The sequence below is a fragment of the Centruroides sculpturatus genome, unplaced genomic scaffold (genome assembly GCF_000671375.1).
Source record: "Centruroides sculpturatus isolate CEXI.00-Female unplaced genomic scaffold, Cexi_2.0 scaffold2296, whole genome shotgun sequence".
In the NCBI taxonomy this organism is placed as follows: domain Eukaryota; kingdom Metazoa; phylum Arthropoda; class Arachnida; order Scorpiones; family Buthidae; genus Centruroides; species Centruroides sculpturatus.
The window spans coordinates 1-24672 of NW_019386406.1; the positions used below are offsets into that span (position 1 = coordinate 1).

Consider the following 24672-nt stretch of genomic DNA (forward strand, 5'->3'; position numbering starts at 1 on the left):
ATATATTTTTCATGTAAAGGTTTTTATACTTACATTTCCACAGTAACGACTGACTTTATTAGATTCTAATTCATCATGTGTATTATATACTTCTACATAATTCGAGGTGCATCCAATTGTTGAATTTAATTCAAATACATCAAATATTAGTGAAACTGTATGTTCTCCAACAACTGATATATACCATCGACATTCTGAAGTCTTATTATAAAAACCAGGAAATCTAGGACTTGTAAAAGTTCCATTGATAGTAGTAAAATTTCCTCCACATCCTGGACCTAATCAAAATAAAACAATTTTATTTTATTTTCAGAATACAATGTAATATAATTGCAATACTATTGACATGAAAATAAAATCACCATTTTATAACCATAGGAAATGTTTCATTTAAAATTATTATATCAGAATCACATTGTTATTTCTAATTCTTCAAAACTGAAGACATAATAAATCATAATAATACATTATGTCATTAAATCCACAAAGCAGTTTTCAATGTTTAACTTTGACAGTTGAATATCCAAGGCAGTCTGCCATCCTGAAGGACCCGATTCAAATCCAGATTTGGAATCTTAAATTTTTATGGTGGTTTGTCTTAAACACTATCATAATCATGAGTTTGGAAGGTCAAGCCCTTCACTTAATTAGGAAAAAGTGAATAAAGATGTTAAATACAAAAAAATAATTTAATTACAGAGTTAACTACTGAATTAATAATTTACATGTTTGTTACAATCCATTATATTAAGTATTAGAAGCAAAAATTTATTAAAATGTGTAGTGATTCATATTAAATTTTATCTTGAGCTCTTTTGTTTGTTGGATCTGGTTATGTTACTTGTACTGGATGTCAGGTCCTATTTCTCAACACCCTGCTGCCCCTATTATAGGCCTGGCATAATCCATAATAAACAAATTTTGCTTTTATATAAGGCTGTTAATTATCTGCCATTGAATATTCAATATGTAATTTTTAAATTTTCGCTAGATGATGAAATTTTTTAAAGAAAATTTCATCATCCAGCAAAAATTTGAAAATTAAAAAAAATTGATAATAATTCGCCGCCAGAGAGAGGAAAGAAGATAATCTACTTTAAACAGCACAAATTTCCAGTAGATATAAAGATCCGAAACTCCCAAACGGAGAATGATGAAAAAATCAAGACGTCGTAAGGTCATCAATGCCAATTTTAAAAAAATTATTACTTTTTAATTGGTTTGTTTCTATGTTTTAAGGAACTTTTTCCAGGACGACCACATAGCCTAAAAAGAAAGGTTGGGTCATCTGAAGTTTTACTAAGGAACATTTAAAAGAAATGATGATCACCCAAGTTTTTAGAAACAACTACATCTTTTTTACTTTTTATTCAATATGTGTTAAATATAGTGAGAAATACAAACAAATTTAATACACAAAGGCATTTAAGATTTCTTCTTACTGATGTGAAAAATGATAATTATGTCAATATACAGTTCAATAATCAGAAAGTTATCATAAAAATAAATACTTTATTAAATTAGTGTATAAAACATTTTATAATCTATTAAACTTTAAATTTCTTAGTATTAGTATTTTTATTGACAATTTATGTAACTAAAAATAAAATAAAAAAATAATAAATAAATACTATACCTTGATCAGTAATGGTATACATAATAACAAATTTAAGGGGATTCTGCGGCCGTATTCGTAATAACAAATTATTTGAAGAGGAAAATACAGGATTTGATATTCTATTACAGAAGATTCCTAACAATGGTGCAGAAATATCAGAGCCATTATGTACCTGTAAAAAATAAAAATTATAATTGGGCTGCAATTTGAAAAAATTCTGGACCTGTAAATTCGCACTGTCGTCTGTTTGTCTGTCCTTCTGTAATCTCAAGAATTATGTTAAATTTTTAGCGCAAATACCAACGGAAAAGAAAAAAGGGGGCGGAAACAGCTAAAAATTTTTACAGTTGTATTGCATTAAAATTTACCTAAAAGGGAAGATTCTGGAAGATTTTAACCTTTTAATTTGTAATATATACTAGTTTATTTACAAAAGATTAAAGCAGATTTTACATGTTTTTAAATTATACAAAGTGTAACCAAAAGTTGATTGAAGAGGAGCAAAGCCTGAAACGAGTACAAAACAATGTACCGTATCAACTCAACTAATAAAGGAATTTGATGGAAAATTTGCCATCTGTCTTTGGAATAAAACACAATACTAGTGTTTACTATGCCACAATAATTTTCTTTAACAAATTTGAAATTGTGTCTTCTTGTTTTCTTTGTTTCTTCAGCATGTGCCGAAGATACAAAAAAAAAATTTAACATAAATTACTTCCAATAATTTTACTTACTTCCAATCCAAGATTTTCACAATTAGCAGGTGCATTTCTATAGCTTCCATGAAATTCTTGAAAATATAAACTTATGGCATAATTTTCTGGAGCATGAATAAATACATTACAACTATCTGGATAATAATACCTCCATGGATATCCCATGTTATAAATCATTCCATTAGGTTGAGTGTAATTTTGAGGACATCCTGAAAAATTGATAAGATATAAGTATATAAATTCAATAAAGAGAAATTTGAGTTGCTAAATGTTATGTTGCATTTTCTTCTCAATTTAAGAAATGAAAAATATTGGCATTTTCATTTATATTAATACACTGCTGGCCACTAAAATTGCAACATCAGGAAGGAATAATCGTATGAACATCAAAATCATATGAAAGGAAGAAGAGATTGGGATATGCAAATGATTAATATTTCAGTGCATTTAGACAATGCAGGAGGGACGAACAACATTTGAAGCACTGCATAAAAGAAAAGTTGTGCAGTGGATTTCTCATTCGGAAATCACTTTGAAATGTCAGAGTTTCATCATAATATTGTGTTATGTCTCGAATAAGAAGAAGAAATGCTTACCAGCAAGTGTTGGAATTTGATAGAGGCAAGATCATTGCCTATCAAGAGTGTGGATTATTGTCATGGGCGTAGCCAGAGTTTTTTTCTGGGGGGGGCCTAGTGGAGGCCAACCTGACACAAAATTGAATTATTTCAAATTATTGTTCATTATTGGGCACCGAGCAAGCCGTTCACCCTTTTTTAGTATTTAAAACTTTTATTTTAGCTTTAGGTTTTTACAAATCGACTCAACACTTTTTCGGCTGTGATTTCCTGGGGGGGGCACCAGGTTCTCTGGGAGGGGCTGTGCCCCCCCCTGGCTCCCCCCTAGCTACGCCCATGATTATTGTTCCGTGATATTGCCACTCACACTGCTTGAAATCCAACCACTGTCATGCGAATATGGAATCGATGGGTTGCTGAGGGTCTTACTGAACAGCATGCAGGATCTTGATGCCCTCTCATGACTAATGCCTGAGAGGACAGACATATTCTGAGATCGGCTGTGAAAAACCGTACAACCACATCACGGACCATTAGTCAGAAAATGAGCTTGTTTGCATCACGTCCAGTATCTGCTTGTATGGTGCAACGACGCTTGCAGCAGCATGAACTCTCAGTACGGCGACCATTACTTCAGCTTTCCTTGACAATGCAGCATAGAGAGAGATGGTGACTCTGGTGTGCCCAATGACAAAACTGGACACAGGAGTGGCACAATGTCATCTTTTCAGATGAGTCCCAGTTCTGCGTGTAGCATTCTGATGGCTGTATACATGTCTGGAGGCTCCGAGCAGATTGCTCATCGCCTGCTTGCATTTGATATTGGCTTAGGGGCCCTGCACCTGGTGTGATGATATTGGCAGCCATTGGGTACACAACGTGCACATCTCTAGTTCAGATCGATGGTAATTTGAACGCAGATCAGTACATTTCTGACATCTTACATCCAGGATAGTTGTGCCCTATCTTTGAGGCCTGCAAAATGCCATCTTCCAACAAGATAATGCAAGACCTCATGTTGCACGTCGTGTTCTGACCTTCCTCGATACAGAGGATATTCAATTGTTGCCCTGGCCTGCATGGTCTTCAGATCTCTCACCAATTGAAAGCATTTGGTCATGGGTTGTTGAGAGACTGGCCCGTCACCCCTCTCTTGCTGATGAAGTTTGGCATAGACTTGAAGCAGCATGGAATGAGTTGCCCGTTTATGTCATCCAAGCTCAGTTCGATTCCATGCTTAAACGGATAAGGGCTGTTTTAGCCACCTGTTTATGAACAATAAATATCTTTTTTTTTATTTGCTTTACTTCTTGGTGTTGCAATTTTAATGGCCAGCAGTGTATCTGGAAATAGGCCAAATCCATGCTCTTTATCTAAATTTCCTATGAAGACAGGGTAATTTTTCTCAAGTAGAACTAAATTGAATGCTTAATCTCAGTTCATTGAATTTTATGTCATATAAAAAGTCTCAATTCACAGAACAAACTACAGGAAAAAAATTGGATGCTATTATTGCTTTAATTAAATCTATTTATATGGTATTTCTACATATGCAAATTGAAGAATCCAGAGACATTTTAATATCAGATCTTCTAACAAAAATTGTTGACACTGTTAGAGAGATTCGTGGTGGGGCAAAAGGTGTGGTTGAAAAAAGGGATGTGAAGAAAAGTAAATTTGCAGAGAATTACAAAGGGCTGTTCCATGTGATCAAAATTGTAACCCTACAATATACTGTATAGAAGGGTGTAATTTTAAAGATAGAGAAATGGTCCATGTGGATCGATTAAAGATCTGCTATGGTCACACTGAATCAAGAAGGGGCAGTAAGAGTAGGCAAAACATTCACAGAAGAGAACTGAGAAAGCTTGAGATGGAAGAAGAGGAGGATACCCAAGGGTATAGGTGGGTTAGACTACCTGGGGCAATAGGGGAAAAACACATAATATTGATAATATTCGTCCAGGCAAGGATGGTGAGGGAGAAGGTGTGCATGGGGGACGGTACAACTTACGTCACCAGCAAATTGACTTCCGTCGTTTACACAACAGTAATTGACATCTTCCGAGGGGAGATATGTAGTGCTTCATGACTATTTTTTTTTGTTTCAGTTTTTTCCCTGACCCCTTCTGTTTTGTTTGTGGCATCACCCTTCCCAGGTTCACCCTATGTTGGCCGTCGGATTGGTTAGTATTAGTAATGTGAAGAGGATATCCACTTGGCGCAATATAAAAGGCTGTGACCCATGTGTCGGAGGACCTTTTTCTTTATTTTTCTTGTTCCAGGGTTTGTGGTGTTCGGGCCATGTGCGAATACAGGAGATTGAGACGCTTAGCTTGAGAGGGTCGGGAAATGAAAATAGAGCTGGAGATACAGCAATCCATTTACATCCAACTAAGAATAGTTTGACATCGAGTTACAACATGTTTGAGAGAAAGAAAATAACCGGAGGATTCATCCGAACAGATTAGTTTGTAAATTTTTCTTTGTTACATGCCTTTTGTTGTTCTCCTGTTATAACGTGTCATGAGCCCCCTTAAATTAAAGGAGAGGAGGGAAGCGTGTAATGTGTGTAGTATTTTATTGTGCTACGTGAATACTGTAAAAATTATCAATTTTGTGTTCTATGTATATATCGCAATTGTGTCAAATGGGAATTAATTAATTAAAAGCTATTATATCTGTCAAGCCGACTTGTCCATTATTTTTTTGTTTAGTCCTGCAGGCCTCGTCCTACTGGGACTTACCACAGTATATTGTAAATCAATCTTTATAAAACTTTACATTTATTTTAACTTTTATATAGCTTATGAATACAAATTTGATTCATCCAGTGGTCACTAACAGAATTTGAAATAATAATCAAACATCTGTAATAAAGGACTGAAGAAGAGCAGAAGGCCTGAAAATGCATTTCCTGGTATCATAAAGTTGGAAATTTAAAAAATTGTCAATTATTGGGATGCTTTTCCATGTACAATTTGTTCTCTTCAGCAAAATTTATGCTTATCATTACAGGATTTTCAATATTATTTTAGTAACTTTTTACATCACTAAAAAAATATCTTTAGTTTTAAAATCTAAATAAAAAAAACATACCTTGAATTTGATAAGATAACGAAAAACCACGTCCACCTCCTTGTGAATCAGATGTAAAGTAGAGCAACACATTTCTTGTAACTACATAATTATGTAGAACATTATCACCACAAAAACGGAGAGTTCTACTATCCTAAAAATAAAAGAATTTAAAGAAAATATTTCACAATTAAAATTTAAATAATAAACAAAATATACAATGCCATCTTCTCTAATTTCAAGGCGATCTCCTCCACACGGTATATCAAAATCATGAAAAGTTAGATGAACATGAGACCAGTATGATGCATTTATGTAAAACAACCATTTACAATGAAGATTTGGTGGATATGTTTGAGGATAATTTGGAGTTGTTAAAGTTCTATTTTCATCACTCACATAAAGTGATCCTCCACAAATTCCTATAAATATTAATATTCATTTAAATCATTTTATTATAAATATGAATGTTTATAAGATATATAGGTATTTATCTCAAAATATTTTTAATAATAAATAAATAAACAACAAAAAATACAATATTTAGAGGAATTATTTATTAATATAATTACTCAAAAAAATATTTGATAAAAATATTTGAATTTATTATACAAAAGAAATTCTTAAATTAGATATTAATTCTTTTTACCTCTAAATTACAATTTCTGGTTTTTCTCTGCAACAGCAACTACACATTTTCAAAATTTATAATTATACTAACAATACATAAAATCCACTATGTTGTTTAATTTCATCTTATGTTGTTTAATGAACAAGGCAAAAACTATAGTATTTAATTTGTAGATAATTAGGTTTATTCTAAAAGAAGATACAACAAGGACACTGTATATCAAACTTTTAATATCCATCACAATTTACATAGAAAACAATATTTTAAGCTCCTTTCAGCACCATCATAGTCCAAGTGATACAATGCTAAAACATGTAAGCTCAAGGCAAATTAAATGCAAATTTATAATAATTTAAGATTAAAATAAATAATACAATTAAATATGATAAAAACCAGAATTATTACCTAAAATTAAAGTAAACAAAAATATATATACACACAGAATTGTCATAAATGAATCGTTAATAGTAGTGATAATAAAGCTCGTATTAATTCGACATTCATTTGAGTTGAATCATTAGATTCAGAATTGTAACATATTACAGATAATTGTAACCTATGCAAATTAGATAACATGTTTTGCATCTCTCAGATTAATACAAGATCCTTTTTCTTATTAACTTCCATGATCTTTTAGATATTTATATTGTGGGGCAGGTGGCACATCAAAAAAGTGTCAAGGTTAACAACACAAAAAGAAAAAAAAAGAGCTGATTCTCATTCTTGGGTATTCTTGACATAGTTGAGCCACATGGAACCCGTTGATACCCATGCAAATTTTGATTTTTTATGAATGCACAAATCTCTTTCTATGTGAATTTGCAGTCAGTATGGATCAGATGTGTATTTTATGATTTCTGCATTACGCCAAATGATTTTGTTCTACTGATATACTGCAAAAATAGTTAGCATTGAAGAACAGTTCCTTTTCTTGCATTTTATGTCTTCTTTTTCATCTTTAATCCAATGAAGCCCAGGTTGGGCCATTGACCAAAGACCTCCATCTCTTTCTATCTTTCCACCACTCCTCTGAAAACATTACTGTTACATTGTCAGTGCTTTTTCTTAGATCTTCATCTATCTTGTCCATCCAGCTTGTTCTGTTCTCCCCTCCATCTTCTCTGATATCAACTTTGGTATTCTATTTTCTTTCATTCTCTTGGTATGTCCAAACTATCTTAGTGTAATTTGTTCCCTCTACATCCCCAAATTTTCCATTCCTGTTCTTTTCCTTATGTTTTCATTTCTTATCCTGTCTCTTCTAGTTTTACTCAGCATGCTCTTGAGGAATTTCATATCTACTGTCTGAATCTTTTTGTCTTCTCTACACGATTTAGTTCATGCTGCAGCTCTAAGTCAATATTGGGACAAAGTATAATTGATAAAGGACTTTCTTACATTTGAGTGACACTATATTTTTCCAGAATAAATTTTTCATACTCTGGTATAAGTCATCAACTTGCTGTATTCTTGTACTTATTTCTTTGCTTAACTTTCCATCCTTTGATATTTCTGTTCCCAGATATCTAAAGCTGTGAACATCCTTTAATAATTCTCCATTCAGTTCAATTTTCCCTCTCCCCTCCCAAATTCTTCTTGACATCACCACTGTTCTGCTTTTCTCTCAGTGTATCTTCATTCTCCATTCCTCTAGCTCTCAGTTCCATATAACCAATTGATATTGGACTTCTGTCTCCCCCATCAATACTATGTCATCTGCAAATAGCAAAGCCCTCAACTTCTTCCCATATACCTTTTATTACATTCTTATGTTCATCCATTGTGATTTCAAACAGAAGTGATGACAAAACACTTCCTTGTCGAAGTCCCATCTTTACTTCAACCACACTGTTTTTGCAACACCTGTTTTGACATAACTTAGGCTTGTGATATACATTGCATTTTATTAATGTTTTTTATTCTGCTAATTAAGAGTCTAGAGTAGTGGTTTCCACTACTGCCTCCTGTGGGTGGTAAGTAAATCTAGGGGGTGTAATGCTTTGTGGTTATTTGTGTATTTTATATATTTTTTTCTTCTTTATTTTTTTTATTTGTTTGATTTCCATTTGATTTTGTCACGTGTCTGTTTTTGTGAGGATCCCTCTCCGTTTCCTTCCTTGATACTGCCATTTTCTCTGCTGGGGGAATGTGTGATATGGTGATTGGCCCAAGGTGCAGTCATATGGGACAGAGTGACATCCATTAGCGGAGGTATAAAAACAAGTTGCAAACTACATGGAAGGGCTTTTTTTTGTTCATGGGACTTCTTTGTACACAAGTGACTGGAAGACGCTGCTGATTGCAAGGACAGGGATGATAGAAGTACAAGAGAATCAGTCATCCGGGAAAGGAAGAAATTTTGGATCAAAAAGGGATTCTATTTTCATTGAGAAAATATGTCATAAAGGCAAAATATCACCATCCAAACAGGGTAAAGGACTAATTGTAGTGTTGCGTGACCAACAAATTTTTAGTCCAAAGGAAAATCTTGTATGTATTTTTGTATACTCGTTTCCCCAACTTTGTATTTGATGTTACCGTAGTATTATTGTTCCCCCTTTCATTTTTTATTTCGGTCTATCAGAAAAAAGGAGGGTTTAGCGTAAGAAAGGAAGGTCAGGAGAGGGATAATCTTAGTAAGAATATCATTGTAACGTGAACTTTTGTATCATGTATTGTTCAATTAGTCATGTATTCGTCCTCAATAAACCTTCATTTATAAAACCATGCCATGAAGCCAACTATTCATTGTTTTAACTGTTCTTTTGTTCAACCCCACAGACCATGTGCTACAGGAGGAATTTACAGGGGAAAACAAAGAAGAGATCCTGTCTAAGTTTACAAACACAAGGCTTCTCTCAGTAAACTGAAGTATATTTTGCTTTGAGAGAAAGAATGACTTTATTAATTTACAGCCCCCCAAAAATCAAGTTGGTCTACTCCTGTCTACAATGCATAGCATTGATGAAATTGATCTAAAATTAGGAAATACTAAAAAAGCCATTCATTCTTACATTTTATAACTCCAGTATATGATGAGTATATGTCTAGATACTCAGTTAACAAGAACCAGTAACTATTAACTGCTTATCTTGCTTTTTACCCTTTTAAACATTACTGAGTTAAACAGCTTTATTGTTTACAAACATCAAAATAGAGAGTTCAACTTACTTTGGTAGAACTATCTCAAAGAACTCAAAATGGAACTATCCCGTAATTATTTGATAGCAAGCAATTATCAGCCAGGTCTTCGTCAACAACCAAAAAGAAACATTTAACAAATGTTGGGATGGGAAGAAGAGGTAGGACAGCCTTGAGAGGACAATGAGAGACCAAGACAATGTAGCTATTGTAATTGGAGATAAACCAAAAATAGAAGACAAACTTTTAGTCCATCATCACTTCACTTGAAAAGAACATACCATTATGACTTGCATCCAGAGTGCAACTGAAAGTATTCCCAAGTGCAATAATGACTAAGTTAAATTAGGAATTACTTACATTAAGCTTACTATCATACAAGCATTGTAAAATAGTATTTTTTGGTGCTTCACACAAATTTTTAATTCATTAGAGTTTTTTCTGTGATATTTTCATACATTACACTTTCAGTGATGTTTTTTGTACTTCTTAAACATTAAATTTTAAAAATTCTCAATATTTCATACTTTCTGTTAAATAAAATTTAATGTTTATGTTTATTTTAAATAATTTTCATGTTAAAACAAATTTCAAATGTTCTTTTTCTTATAAAAATATAAAATAATTAAAAAAATATTATTTATATATTTTATGCCCTTTTTAAATGACATAATGCCTGGTCAGAAGATGACTATGAGCAATCCAAGAATTTTTTTTTGTGTGACACCTCATGGGTTAATATAGACTTTTTTTAAAAAAAGGTTGGAAATCATGAATATTTAATCATGTAAAATCTCAAAGGGACTAAACAGACAATGCTAAATTTATTAATTCTATTAAATTAATACTTACTTTGTTCTTCTGAGTATTTTAGTTTGAAACCAGTCTTATTTTCTACATCATCAGAATGAAAATGTACTAAAACTTTATTTGTATTGCTCACAATATCATCTGGTAACTGATTACCACAAAATCTTCCAATTACAGGATCGTGGACAGAAACACCATCTATAATCTTTACAACAAAAAAGTGAGTGAATTATTATAATATTTTTTAAAACATTCAATAACCTCTTCAAATCTTTAAATGTTAGAAATACTTTTTACAAATAATAATTTTTTTCTTTATATAAAAAATAAGTTACATTCTACACAGTGTCATGGTAGTTTTATTATTCCATATTTTAATCTGTTAGTTACATAATCAAAAATAATTAAATTTAATTTTGAGTAGAAAGTTTAACTGTATATTAAGATTAAACTTAAACATTTAATTTTGTTGTTTCAAGCAGTCTTATAAAAAAATTATTCAATCAGTTTGATGAACCTTCCTACAGATAAAAAAATTATGACAATTCATTATTTGGCAACATAAATTTAAATAAAAGAAAAAACTTGTTTATACATTGGTAGTCAGAAATATTGACTCATCATTTGCCTAAAACTTTCTTCATTTAAAACCAGTTTGAAAACAAGCAAAACTAGTAAAAATAATATAAAAACTGAGTTAATATTGTAATTCATATAACAACAAAATTAATTTGGGCAAAGATATTAAGTCAGTTTTTGATATAGTAAGTATGTATGGATTAGAAGGTAGCATTCTAGTGCCTTTAGTTAACAATGTGTCATTGTTGTACCTTGTTTTGTTAAGTTATAATTTAATTTTAAAAGAAATTTAAATAAAATTTGAGGAGAAAATTTTCTTTAAATTTAACTCTGTTTAAGATCTGGCTAAAAGAACTATTGAAAAATTCATAGAAATAATAAAATATTATACCTCTAAATAGTCATTTATACAACTAGTTGTATTAGTATGAGCCTCTTCAATATCCATTAATTCAAATGTGATTCTTGAAATATTATTTGATGGTTGGATAATATGCCATATGCAATCTAAATTAGGTTCATAGAGATTATCATTATCTGCATCTAAAGAAGAAATCTCACCCTCATTATTAGTTAACATTCCTCCACAACCTTGCTGAGGACCTGTTAAAATGGTTTTAATAACATCATAAATAAATAAACAATTTGTTTATTTTAATACTAAAATACAAATAATACATACATAATACAAATTGACATAATACAAACAATGATAAAAAAAAACTTAATTTTTTAAAAGTTTTTATAAACTAACTCTATTCGGTGATTTTTTCCACAAAGTCAATTAATTATCAATACTTCATCATAAAAGCCATTTGACATTGACTCCATCAATGTATTTAAAAACTTTTTCTATTAAAAGCAATGCCAGTGATGACAATCTTTCCTCCAACTTTGCATAGCATTGATGAAATTGATCTAAAATTAGGAAATACTAAAAAAGCCATTCATTCTTACATTTTATAACTCCAGTATATGATGAGTATATGTCTAGATACTCAGTTAACAAGAACCAGTAACTATTAACTGCTTATCTTGCTTTTTACCCTTTTAAACATTACTGAGTTAAACAGCTTTATTGTTTACAAACATCAAAATAGAGAGTTCAACTTACTTTGGTAGAACTATCTCAAAGAACTCAAAATGGAACTATCCCGTAATTATTTGATAGCAAGCAATTATCAGCCAGGTCTTCGTCAACAACCAAAAAGAAACATTTAACAAATGTTGGGATGGGAAGAAGAGGTAGGACAGCCTTGAGAGGACAATGAGAGACCAAGACAATGTAGCTATTGTAATTGGAGAAAAAACCAAAAATAGAAGACAAACTTTTAGTCCATCATCGCTTCACTTGAAAAGAACATACCATTATGACTTGCATCCAGAGTGCAACTGAAAGTATTCCCAAGTGCAATAATGACTAGGTTAAATTAGGAATTTCTTACATTAAGCTTACTATCATACAAGCATTGTAAAATAGTATTTTTTGGTGCTTCACACAAATTTTTAATTCATTAGAGTTTTTTCTGTGATATTTTCATACATTACACTTTCAGTGATGTTTTTTGTACTTCTTAAACATTAAATTTTAAAAATTCTCAATATTTCATACTTTCTGTTAAATAAAATTTAATGTTTATGTTTATTTTAAATAATTTTCATGTTAAAACAAATTTCAAATGTTCTTTTTCTTATAAAAATATAAAATAATTAAAAANTATAGCTTTGCAAAGAAACATACAGGAAAATAACATTGAATATTTTTTACTTTTTAAATCTTAAAACAATTCACTTAGTCAAATAGCTCCCTACCAGTGGCTAAGGGATAGAATCATTGGAAGCATTATACAATATTTTGGTGTGTAGCATCCACCAGCTAAACTGCCAGAGGTTGGTGCTCTGTAAAGCGCATGTGAGAATGCTTGTAAATTGGCTGCTTTACATGATTCAGATATTTTTACTGTGGAAGCTGTCCTATATTCAACAATACAGCACTTCCATTGGGATATGAATACATGAATTTATATTTGAATATACAATAGCAATCTTATCGTTTTTCACATGTATAGTGGTATGTATGGTCGTTGGAATTAGATAAGAAAAGATGGACATGGATTCTCATGGATACAAGTAACAGAGCACACTTTATTGAACAAGACGATACAGGACAGAATGTGTTGCGCAGATGCACTACCAACTATATACATTTTAGAGTTCCTACAGATGGCACTGCAATACATAGCATATAGGAATCTGTAATAAAATACACATAATGCAGTTATAATAAAATATTAATTTTAAGTAATTCAAAGTAAGTTAAAATACAAAAATAATCGCACAATATGTATTTATATTTTATAAAATACAAGGGAAGTGGCATTTCCACAACCTCCAATGATGGCACGCCACTGGCATTTAGTTAAATATAAATGTATCACTTATATCATATTCTGTGATTTATAAGTGACTGTATAACAAGATGAACTATTTACAAACATCTTTGAATTACCCTGTAACTAATTAATAAAATGTCTTACCATAAGTTGTCCTATAAGCAGCTTTGAAACCTTTATCATTAGCACCTTGAATACTTCGGAAATATACAGTAAGAGAATTTTGAGTTGATTTGAAAATAGGTGGTATTTCAGTTCCACAATATCTTCCTAATATTTTTGAATAATCTGAATTATTCCCATCATAAATAAAAACAGTATCTTCATAACAAAAATTATCATCAAGTTGAAAATTCAAAAACCTATAAATAAAAGGATAGAATTTGTTATAGTAATTAAAAGAATTATACCCATGTATAAAATTAAATGAAGTAAAAAAATACAAAGTTAGACTAGTGATAAGTAGAATTAATTAATTAATAATTTGCCTAATGAAGAAACATTATCATGTTCAAATTATTTTTATCACAAAGCAGAATATTTCATTTAAATTTCATTGTAAAAATAAAATACCTTTACCTTAATTCAATAACTTTTCCTGTTTCTACAGTTATAGACCATACACATTCAATCATAAAATTCCTTGTATTACTAAAAGCAGCGTGTTTCATTTCAAAAGTTCCACTAGGTTCAGTTAAGATTCCACCACAGCCTAAATTTAAATTAATAATTTTACAACATGAGAATAATTAATTATGTACTCATAAGCTAAAATAATATTTAAATAATTAAAAACACATAAATACAATTAAAATAAAAACTTCCAGTATGAAATTAGTCACCACTTTAAAATAACACTGAAAATTATTAAATATATACAGTACCTACTTATATTGAAATTTATAAACTTTAGCAGATATTTAAATATTTTAATATCTGCTAAAGTTTATAAATTTCAATACACATCTATAATAAACACCTCAATCAAAAGCCTTAAATTATTTTCCAGTAAGGGTTAATTCAAAAAAGTTTTTATGATTAAACGTTAGTCGACAAAAGTTTTTTGAATTAAACATTACTGGAAAATAATTTAAGGCTTTTGATTGAAGTGTTTACTATATCATTCCAGTCCAATAAGTGGTATTTTATCTTTTTTAAGTATACATATCTATTAAATGAACACTGACTTTCAGCAAATAAAGGCTGAAAAAGAGCAAAGTTCTGCATCATTTTATTTGTGAGAGACTGGAAAAAATGGAAATTTTAATTAACTGCAACAAAATATATCAAATTTGTTTAAATTAATGCTTATTATATAAAGAAAAATTTTCCCAACACCAAAAAAAAACTGGAAGAATGTAATCGTATCTTTCCCCGGATCTACTTCCTTTCCCAAGGTGACACATCTTCCAAATGTATGTATCACCAGGAACTTTAATTCAAAATTCACCTATTGGTCAAAAAAAAAATTAACATGGCCAAAAACAGGCATCGAAATCAAGGGATAGGAACCCCCCAAAAAAACTTGGANAGATTGTCATTAATTATAATATTTTTTATGTCTAAGAGTGACTTGCCAATATAGTCTGAACATGAATATGAATATTGCAATTCACTATGTAATTTAGATAAATGAAAAAATTTTCCATAAAATTTACTTAATTTAAAGAATTAAAACCTGCTTCAGAAAATTGTTTTTCATAATATTTAAAATTATTAACATCTAAAAATGATAAAAATTTTAAAGTTTTTGTCTGAAAATCTGTCAATATAATTATAATTAAAAGAAAACTATAATTAAATATAGCTTTGCAAAGAAACATACAGGAAAATAACATTGAATATTTTTTACTTTTTAAATCTTAAAACAATTCACTTAGTCAAATAGCTCCCTACCAGTGGCTAAGGGATAGAATCATTGGAAGCATTATACAATATTTTGGTGTGTAGCATCCACCAGCTAAACTGCCAGAGGTTGGTGCTCTGTAAAGCGCATGTGAGAATGCTTGTAAATTGGCTGCTTTACATGATTCAGATATTTTTACTGTGGAAGCTGTCCTATATTCAACAATACAGCACTTCCATTGGGATATGAATACATGAATTTATATTTGAATATACAATAGCAATCTTATCGTTTTTCACATGTATAGTGGTATGTATGGTCGTTGGAATTAGATAAGAAAAGATGGACATGGATTCTCATGGATACAAGTAACAGAGCACACTTTATTGAACAAGACGATACAGGACAGAATGTGTTGCGCAGATGCACTACCAACTATATACATTTTAGAGTTCCTACAGATGGCACTGCAATACATAGCATATAGGAATCTGTAATAAAATACACATAATGCAGTTATAATAAAATATTAATTTTAAGTAATTCAAAGTAAGTTAAAATACAAAAATAATCGCACAATATGTATTTATATTTTATAAAATACAAGGGAAGTGGCATTTCCACAACCTCCAATGATGGCACGCCACTGGCATTTAGTTAAATATAAATGTATCACTTATATCATATTCTGTGATTTATAAGTGACTGTATAACAAGATGAACTATTTACAAACATCTTTGAATTACCCTGTAACTAATTAATAAAATGTCTTACCATAAGTTGTCCTATAAGCAGCTTTGAAACCTTTATCATTAGCACCTTCATAACTTCGGAAATATACAGTAAGAGAATTTTGAGTTGATTTGAAAATAGGTGGTATTTCAGTTCCACAATATCTTCCTAATAATTTTGAATAATCTCGATTACTCCCATCATAAATAAAAACAGTATCTTCATAACAAAAATTATCATCAAGTTGAAAATTCAAAAACCTATAAATAAAAGGATAGAATTTGTTATAGTAATTAAAAGAATTATACCCATGTATAAAATTAAATGAAGTAAAAAAATACGAAGTTAGACTAGTGATAAGTAGAATTAATTAATTAATAATTTGCCTAATGAAGAAACATTATCATGTTCAAATTATTTTTATCACAAAGCAGAATATTTCATTTAAATTTCATTGTAAAAATAAAATACCTTTACCTTAATTCAATAACTTTTCCTGTTTCTACAGTTATAGACCATACACATTCAATCATAAAATTCCTTGTATTACTAAAAGCAGCGTGTTTCATTTCAAAAGTTCCACTAGGTTCAGTTAAGATTCCACCACAGCCTAAATTTAAATTAATAATTTTACAACATGAGAATAATTAATTATGTACTCATAAGCTAAAATAATATTTAAATAATTAAAAACACATAAATACAATTAAAATAAAAACTTCCAGTATGAAATTAGTCACCACTTTAAAATAACACTGAAAATTATTAAATATATACAGTACCTACTTATATTGAAATTTATAAACTTTAGCAGATATTTAAATATTTTAATATCTGCTAAAGTTTATAAATTTCAATACACATCTATAATAAACACCTCAATCAAAAGCCTTAAATTATTTTCCAGTAAGGGTTAATTCAAAAAAGTTTTTATGATTAAACGTTAGTCGACAAAAGTTTTTTGAATTAAACATTACTGGAAAATAATTTAAGGCTTTTGATTGAAGTGTTTACTATATCATTCCAGTCCAATAAGTGGTATTTTATCTTTTTTAAGTATACATATCTATTAAATGAACACTGACTTTCAGCAAATAAAGGCTGAAAAAGAGCAAAGTTCTGCATCATTTTATTTGTGAGAGACTGGAAAAAATGGAAATNTTTTTAAGTATACATATCTATTAAATGAACACTGACTTTCAGCAAATAAAGGCTGAAAAAAAGCAAAGTTCTGCATCATTTTATTTGTGAGAGACCGGAGGAGATGGAAATTTTAATTAACTGCAACAAAATATATCAAATTTGTTTAAATTAATGCTTATTATATAAAGAAAAATTTTTCCAACACCAAAAAAAAACTGGAAGAATGTAATCGTATCTTTCCCCGGATCTACTTCCTTTCCCAAGGTGACACATCTTCCAAATGTATGTATCACCAGGAACTTTAATTCAAAATTCACCTATTGGTCAAAAAAAAAATTAACATGGCCAAAAACAGGCATCGAAATCAAGGGATAGGAACCCCCCCAAAAAACTTGGANTCAGCAAATAAAGGCTGAAAAAGAGCAAAGTTCTGCATCATTTTATTTGTGAGAGACTGGAAAAAATGGAAATTTTAATTAACTGCAACAAAATATATCAAATTTGTTTAAATTAATGCTTATTATATAAAGAAAAATTTTCCCAACACCAAAAAAAAACTGGAAGAATGTAATCGTATCTTTCCCCGGATCTACTTCCTTTCTCAAGGTGACACATCTTCCAAATGTATGTATCACCAGGAACTTTAATTCAAAATTCACCTATTGGTCAAAAAAAAAATTAACATGGCCAAAAACAGGCATCGAAATCAAGGGATAGGAACCCCCCCAAAAAACTTGGANGACACATCTTCCAAATGTATGTATCACCAGGAACTTTAATTCAAAATTCACCTATTGGTCAAAAAAAAAATTAACATGGCCAAAAACAGGCATCGAAATCAAGGGATAGGAACCCCCCAAAAAAACTTGGAACCCCCAAAAAAAAAAGATGAACATTGAAACTGACGAGTTCCGATGTTCATCTTTTTTTTTTTTCACCTGGAAAGGGAAGTTCACCGACCTCCTCCTTTCCATGTGAGTGTTCCATCGCTGATCCATTCGACTGACCTTTGCCATAGACACCTTAGAAATGAACTTTTTGATTGTGAACTGTAACCTCAAGCAGCCTAACCTACCCAACCAGGAAACCTCTCCTCTCTGTCATCAGAACATTTTACAATTCCAAGACTTTGATCAAGCCGATTCGATCAATCAAGGTATTTAACCTCACACAAAAGAATGTAAGCTCTCTCTCTTGGCTAACAGTAAAGTAACAAAAAAAAAAAAAAAAATAAAAAAATAAACNGTGACACATCTTCCAAATGTATGTATCACCAGGAACTTTAATTCAAAATTCACCTATTGGTCAAAAAAAAAATTAACATGGCCAAAAACAGGCATCGAAATCAAGGGATAGGAACCCCCCCAAAAAAACAAACATTGGAACTGACGAGTTCCGATGTTCATCTTTTTTTTTCACCTGGAAAGGGAAGTTCACCGACCTCCTCCTTTCCATGTGAGTGTTCCATCGCCGATCCTTTCGACTGACCTTTGCCATAGACACCTTAGAAATGAACTTTTTGATTGTGAACTGTAACCTCAAGCAGCCTAACTCTACCCAACCAGGAAACCTCTCCACCCTGTCATCAGAACATTTTACAATTTCAAGACTTTGATCAAGCCGATTCGATCAATCAAGGTATTTAACCTCACACAAAAGAATGTAAGCTCTCTCTCTTGGCTAACTTAGTAAAGTAACAATAACAAAACAAAAAAAATTTTATGCAAGAAAGCCTCCTGTTATGCTACTGAAGCTTTATTAATTTTATAACTCTAGAATGCTATAACGTTATCTTATGTATATGTGTAAATACTTTAATTATATACAAAAATAAACGGGTATTTTTAATTAAGTTGTAATGTGCACTTCTTTCAGCTGCATTGTCTCTCAGGACGTCCAACTCCCGAATCCGACCACTCACACACACGACAGCTCGTGTGTGAACGAATGAATTACCATCGTCGATCCTGACACAGGCATCACCAGTCTGGTGCCGACCCTTTGGTCACATATTAAAATTTTCCATAATCATATATACATGACCATGAAAAATTTATTTATATATATAGTATGATTCACATAAGATATTACAAATCAATAACTTAGAAAGTATGCTTTTAATAAAAATATTGAAAAAAATGAAAGTTTAATATATCTGACGGGCCTTTCTAATGCTGTAAAAATAAGGACTCATCCATCCACTCTTCTGAGTGGAGTGACAGCAACATTGAAATTTCAAATGAAACTTCCCAATTTTTTATTTCTGGATTCTCTATTAAAAAAGTCCCTTAACCAGCAATGAGTTGGTTAATTTTCCTGACAACATTTAAAATTACATGTGGCCATCTGTTATGATATTTTATTAAAAAAACTTTTATATTTTTAATTATTAAAAAAATGGCAAAAAGCTTAATTTTAAAGGTAGGGATTAATTTTAAAGGTTTTATAAAAAACTGTAAATACTAATAATGAGTAAAATTGTCATTAAGTATATCACCACTTAAGATATGACACAAGATCCTCTTTATCTCCCCATCCCATCGACCTATAACCACCCAAAATTTGATAACATCAATTCCCTAATACACAAACCTCCCTGAAAAATTTCCTCATAAATGTCAGACATGTGAAATGTGGTTCTGAAAGTTTCATTTGGGAAATTTTGAACTGAAAGATAAAATGTTTGGGCACCCAAAAGTTATTGACAAAGAAAAATTTCAGGAAGAAAATGTTAAAAATTGATGAATAACAACTCATGAACTTGCAACAAATTTTAATGTGGCACCAACATGATGATTGTGTTCCGTACGCATTAAGTAAAAAAAAAAACTGGATTGAGTATAATCTTTCTGACAAAGGTAGGCAGCTCTAAAGTTTTATTTTATTTTTAAATTACTTATTTTTATCACAGGAAATTTTTTATAGATGAAAAAATTAAAATTAAAATATTTGTTATTAACAGATATTTTGTTCTAGTGAGTTGTGACTGTTCGGCCAAGTACCATAGTACCACTGTATTTGATTAATGTGATTTTGATATACATGGTAATATCAAATTATTAATTAATCACATTAATCAAGGGATACCTGTATACTGTGTTCTTATATGAAAAAAAATTTGTATCTCATTTAATACATTTCATAATTCAAAAACACTGGTAAAACACAAAATAAGATAAATTATACAAAATGAAATGTTTTATGTATCAGTATAAACAACTGTTTGTTTGCAAAATAATTTAACTTGTTAAAAAAACTATATCATATAATAGAAGATTTACTTACTAGTTACTGTAAATTGAGCCATAAAACCTTTATCTACTATAATGTAATCAGAATGAAAATGAATGAGCATTGATCCTACTGTAGACACGGGATTTGGTACTTCTGTGCCACAGAAAGTCCCAACATGTGTTAAAGTTGAATTACTTTTAATCTCAGATATTTCAACATAATCAAATTTACATGCCTGATGATCTGAAGTTTAAAAATATTAATTTATTTAATTGACATTTTGACATTTTCAATTGTTATAAACAAAAGTTACAATTAAAATAATAATAATTTTTATAATAAAAATAAAAATCTTATAAAATTTTGCTAAATTTCTTTAAAACTTTTTAAAATTTTATTAAAATTTTCAAAATGATACTAAAATTATAGTCGTACATTCTATAGAAAATCTCTCATCAAACTTTAATGATATATGATCAGAAGGAGAAACCTCAATTCGATATTCACAGTCCAACTTATCAGAATAGTTTGCGGGAAATCCAGGTGAAGATATGATACCAGTTTCTTCATTAACAAATGTTCTTCCACATTCTAGAAAATATATATATTAAACTTTTAAAATAAAATAATAATAATACATAAGATTATATAAAAATATTTAAATTTGTGTATAAATGTAAATAAAGATATTAATATATAAATGAAAGACAGAGAGAAATGTAAATAATTGTAAATTATTTCCATTTCTGTCTTTCATTCATATATTAAAATTTATGATTTTATATAAAATATTATAACATTAATTAATTTTAAAATTTAATATAAAAGAAAAACACATTATAATTTGTTGAGTAATTTATCAATATAATAAATTTTAATTTAAATAATTAAAAATCTATTAAAATAAAATAACTGAAGCAAAATTTGAATTTTTATTCTCAAAAAGTATAAGACTTTGTGTTATAGTTTCTAGTACAGTGGAACCCCGGTTAACAAACGTCCTGGTTAACGACCAAATCGGTTAACGAACTTTTATTTTGCAAAAATTTTGTCTCGGATAACGAACAAAATTCGGATAACAAACGTAACGGTATTTTGTGTCAAATTTTAGTCAGTGTTAGACATGCGCGAGTTAAACATTGCTTTTCCGAGTGTTTGTGCTATACTTCTTTTTTTAAGTTTTGTGATTTATATATTTAATCAATACGGCATCAAAGAAAGAAAAAAGTCATAGTGGCAATAGAAAATGACAACGCGCTATCGCATTTGAGAAAAATTTTGATTAAAAAAATAAGACAATCAACTTTAGATCAATTTCTTGATCCTTACGGAAAGAGTTTGTTTATTTGTTAAGTTATGGCAATGCAACATTTGGGTGATCTGCCTAGGGGGAATGCTTTCTGGGAGGCGTTTTTAAGGGAAACTGGTCCCTATTTAGGCGTTACAGATGTGGAGAAAATCCGGAAAACTCAACGTGGCCAGCCCATCTGAGCGAGGTGCGAACCCACGAACGAACTCCCCATGTTCAAGTTAAGAAGACTACTTAGCCACTGGTGGGTTTTTTTACCAAAAGAGACTTTGACTTGAGGAATCTTCCAATAAAGTGCTACCCGTTATTTTTTTGGTGGGGATTCCCCTTCTAAGCGTTAAGGTTCGTATATTTCCACTTTTCTGCCACCAACTACAACAAACGAAGGTATGTACAGTGCTATTTTATTAAACAAAGTTTACATGTTTGTTGCTGTAATGACAGATACTACGTTTTCCTACATTTTCATCAAAGAAAATTACTGTATATTACAAATAAAATGACAAAAATTTCGGAGACTAGAACGGATTAATTGCATTTGCATTAATTTCTATGGGAGAAATTGCTTCGGTTAACGAACAATTCAGTTAACGAACGGAGTCGCGGAACGGATTAAGTTCGTTAACCGGGGTTCCACTGTAATGTCATCCAGATGCTGAAAGTCACATCATCTCATCCAATTTTATGACAGAAGTTCCAAAATTTGGAAGTATTAGTCAAATTCAAGATAGGTACAATAATGTGATGATTTATGTAACATCAATTTTGTATGTTAGTTTTCCAATCTTTGTACTTCAATCCTTTATTTCTTTTCTCTGGTATTTTCCTTTATTATTTAGGCCTGGGTCAGATGTTCAACTAGTTTGGGCACAGTAGGAAGCAAATAAAGGGAATAATAAATAATAAGAACAAGAAGGACATGTGTGGAGAGAATGCAAAAGTACATTTGAAAATGAAAGCTTAGCATGAGGCTCATTTTGCCCCTTTTTAAAAAAGATATAAAAAACTGAGATGAACATGGAAAAAAGTTTCAAATACTTGTGAATGAACCCTTTCATTCCACAAAAAAGTACTCAGAATCTATCAGAATCTAATGTGGCTATCTAGTACTCAGAAACACACATTGGAAAGTTTTTCAATGACTTCAATAGTTTTGAAGTCATTGAAAAACTTTCCACAAACATTTTGACATTCATTTAACCTAAAGAAAATATTTGGTGAATTATTGATAGTTCTGACCCACTACTACTAACTTTTTTCACTTCCAAGTTTCTACCTTTTTCTTATCATGTGTAAGCCTATATCCTATAAATATAGATGAATTAACAATAATTTATACAATACAGTGATACCTCGACTTACGCTACCCCGACTTACACGAACCCAGAGTTATGCGATTTTCAAATCTCGTCAATTCGTCTTTTGTTTGAGCACCACGCAACTCTTGATTACTCATTCCCTCCACACTATTGTTCAACTTACATATTCAGACATGTCGCGCAGAATCGACACATAGCTACAATTTATTTTGTGTTATTTATTTCTGTGTTTGTTATATCTANCACTTCCAAGTTTCTACCTTTTTCTTATCATGTGTAAGCCTATATCCTATAAATATAGATGAATTAACAATAATTTATACAATATATATACAGATAAACACAAGATATATGTTATATAAATATAAACATGATATAATAATATTTAATGTGGTCTGGACCAAATATCTTTTGCATTTAATTAATTTTTAACAGTGATCAGACTGAAATTATTATACCATGTTTGGTATAGATCTCTATGCAAAATTATAAAATTGAATAAATTGGCTCTTAACACATATCAACTGTGTATGAAAAATTATATTAAATTGTTAGAATGAAAAGAAAATTACAAATATTAAAAGTAAATTTTTAAATCCCACATCATGTGTTATGAATGTGTTTTTATCTTTAATGTATAATAATATCCTGTAACACGTGGTCATAAGGAACTAACATAACAAAAGATAATACAAGGTGGTTACAATTAAAGTTGCCTTTCTCAGACCTGTACAGAACCCATTCTCTTTGATGTATTTTGATTAAACTTGGTACAGTAATACCCCAAACTTACGCGATAGGTGGGACCGAGCGGTAACCGCGTAAGTCAGGGTATAATTTCGCATATAAATACATACAAATAATTTTTAATTGGGGCCAGTGACTAAAGAAAACAATAATTTTAAAAAAAATGTTTAATAAAATCTTAGATAATACATATGTATAACAAATTAGGCCTATATTATTTTCCAATTTTTCACATTTACTTGATTATTACGCCATAATTTTAACATTGTTTCCATCTCAGCGATAATACTGTGACGTTTATGAATGATGCTTGAATTTAAAGATTGAGCATTTTTCACAACTTTTAGAATTTTTTCTTTGCCTTTTATAATTGTTCTGACCGACAATTCCGGTAGATCAAACTTCTTTGCCAATTCACAAATTTTCATTTTTGTATCGAAGTCTTTAATAATGGGTACGTTCGTAAAGTCAAACAAGTTAAACGTGTTAGTAACGAATTGTTCGAAAAGTCTAATGAAATAGGAATAACGATAACTTTATTCTCGCTTAACTCGTTCAACTTTACGAACATACCCAATGTTAACTTCACATTCCAAAGATAAAGTTTTTCTTTTCTTGTTTGATACAGAAGAATTAGTTCTACATCGTTTGGATGACATAGTAGAGTCTCTCAAGTCTCCGTAGATATAACAAACACAGAAATAAATAACACAAAATAAATTGTAGCTATGTGTGGATTCCGCACAACACATCCAAACATGTAAGCTGAACAATAGTGTGGAGAGAGTGAGTAA

The 24672-nt window shown here is 30.4% G+C and overlaps 1 protein-coding gene across 1 annotated transcript in view; it reads right to left on the reverse strand.

The window, feature by feature from the left end:
• Positions 1–33: 33 nt before the first annotated feature.
• The window catches only part of LOC111614865 (cubilin-like), a gene marked incomplete at both ends in the record, with an annotated part of 43550 nt that continues 18911 nt past the window's right edge, over positions 34–24672 (reverse strand). Inside the window, 11 exons of the mRNA XM_023356231.1 lie at positions 34–278; positions 1637–1790; positions 2356–2546; positions 6015–6147; positions 6213–6415; positions 10618–10780; positions 11546–11757; positions 16169–16386; positions 16604–16736; positions 20555–20746; positions 20939–21094. Coding sequence (XP_023211999.1) covers positions 34–278; positions 1637–1790; positions 2356–2546; positions 6015–6147; positions 6213–6415; positions 10618–10780; positions 11546–11757; positions 16169–16386; positions 16604–16736; positions 20555–20746; positions 20939–21094 — 2000 coding nt within the window. The remainder of the gene's footprint in view (positions 279–1636; positions 1791–2355; positions 2547–6014; positions 6148–6212; positions 6416–10617; positions 10781–11545; positions 11758–16168; positions 16387–16603; positions 16737–20554; positions 20747–20938; positions 21095–24672) is intronic.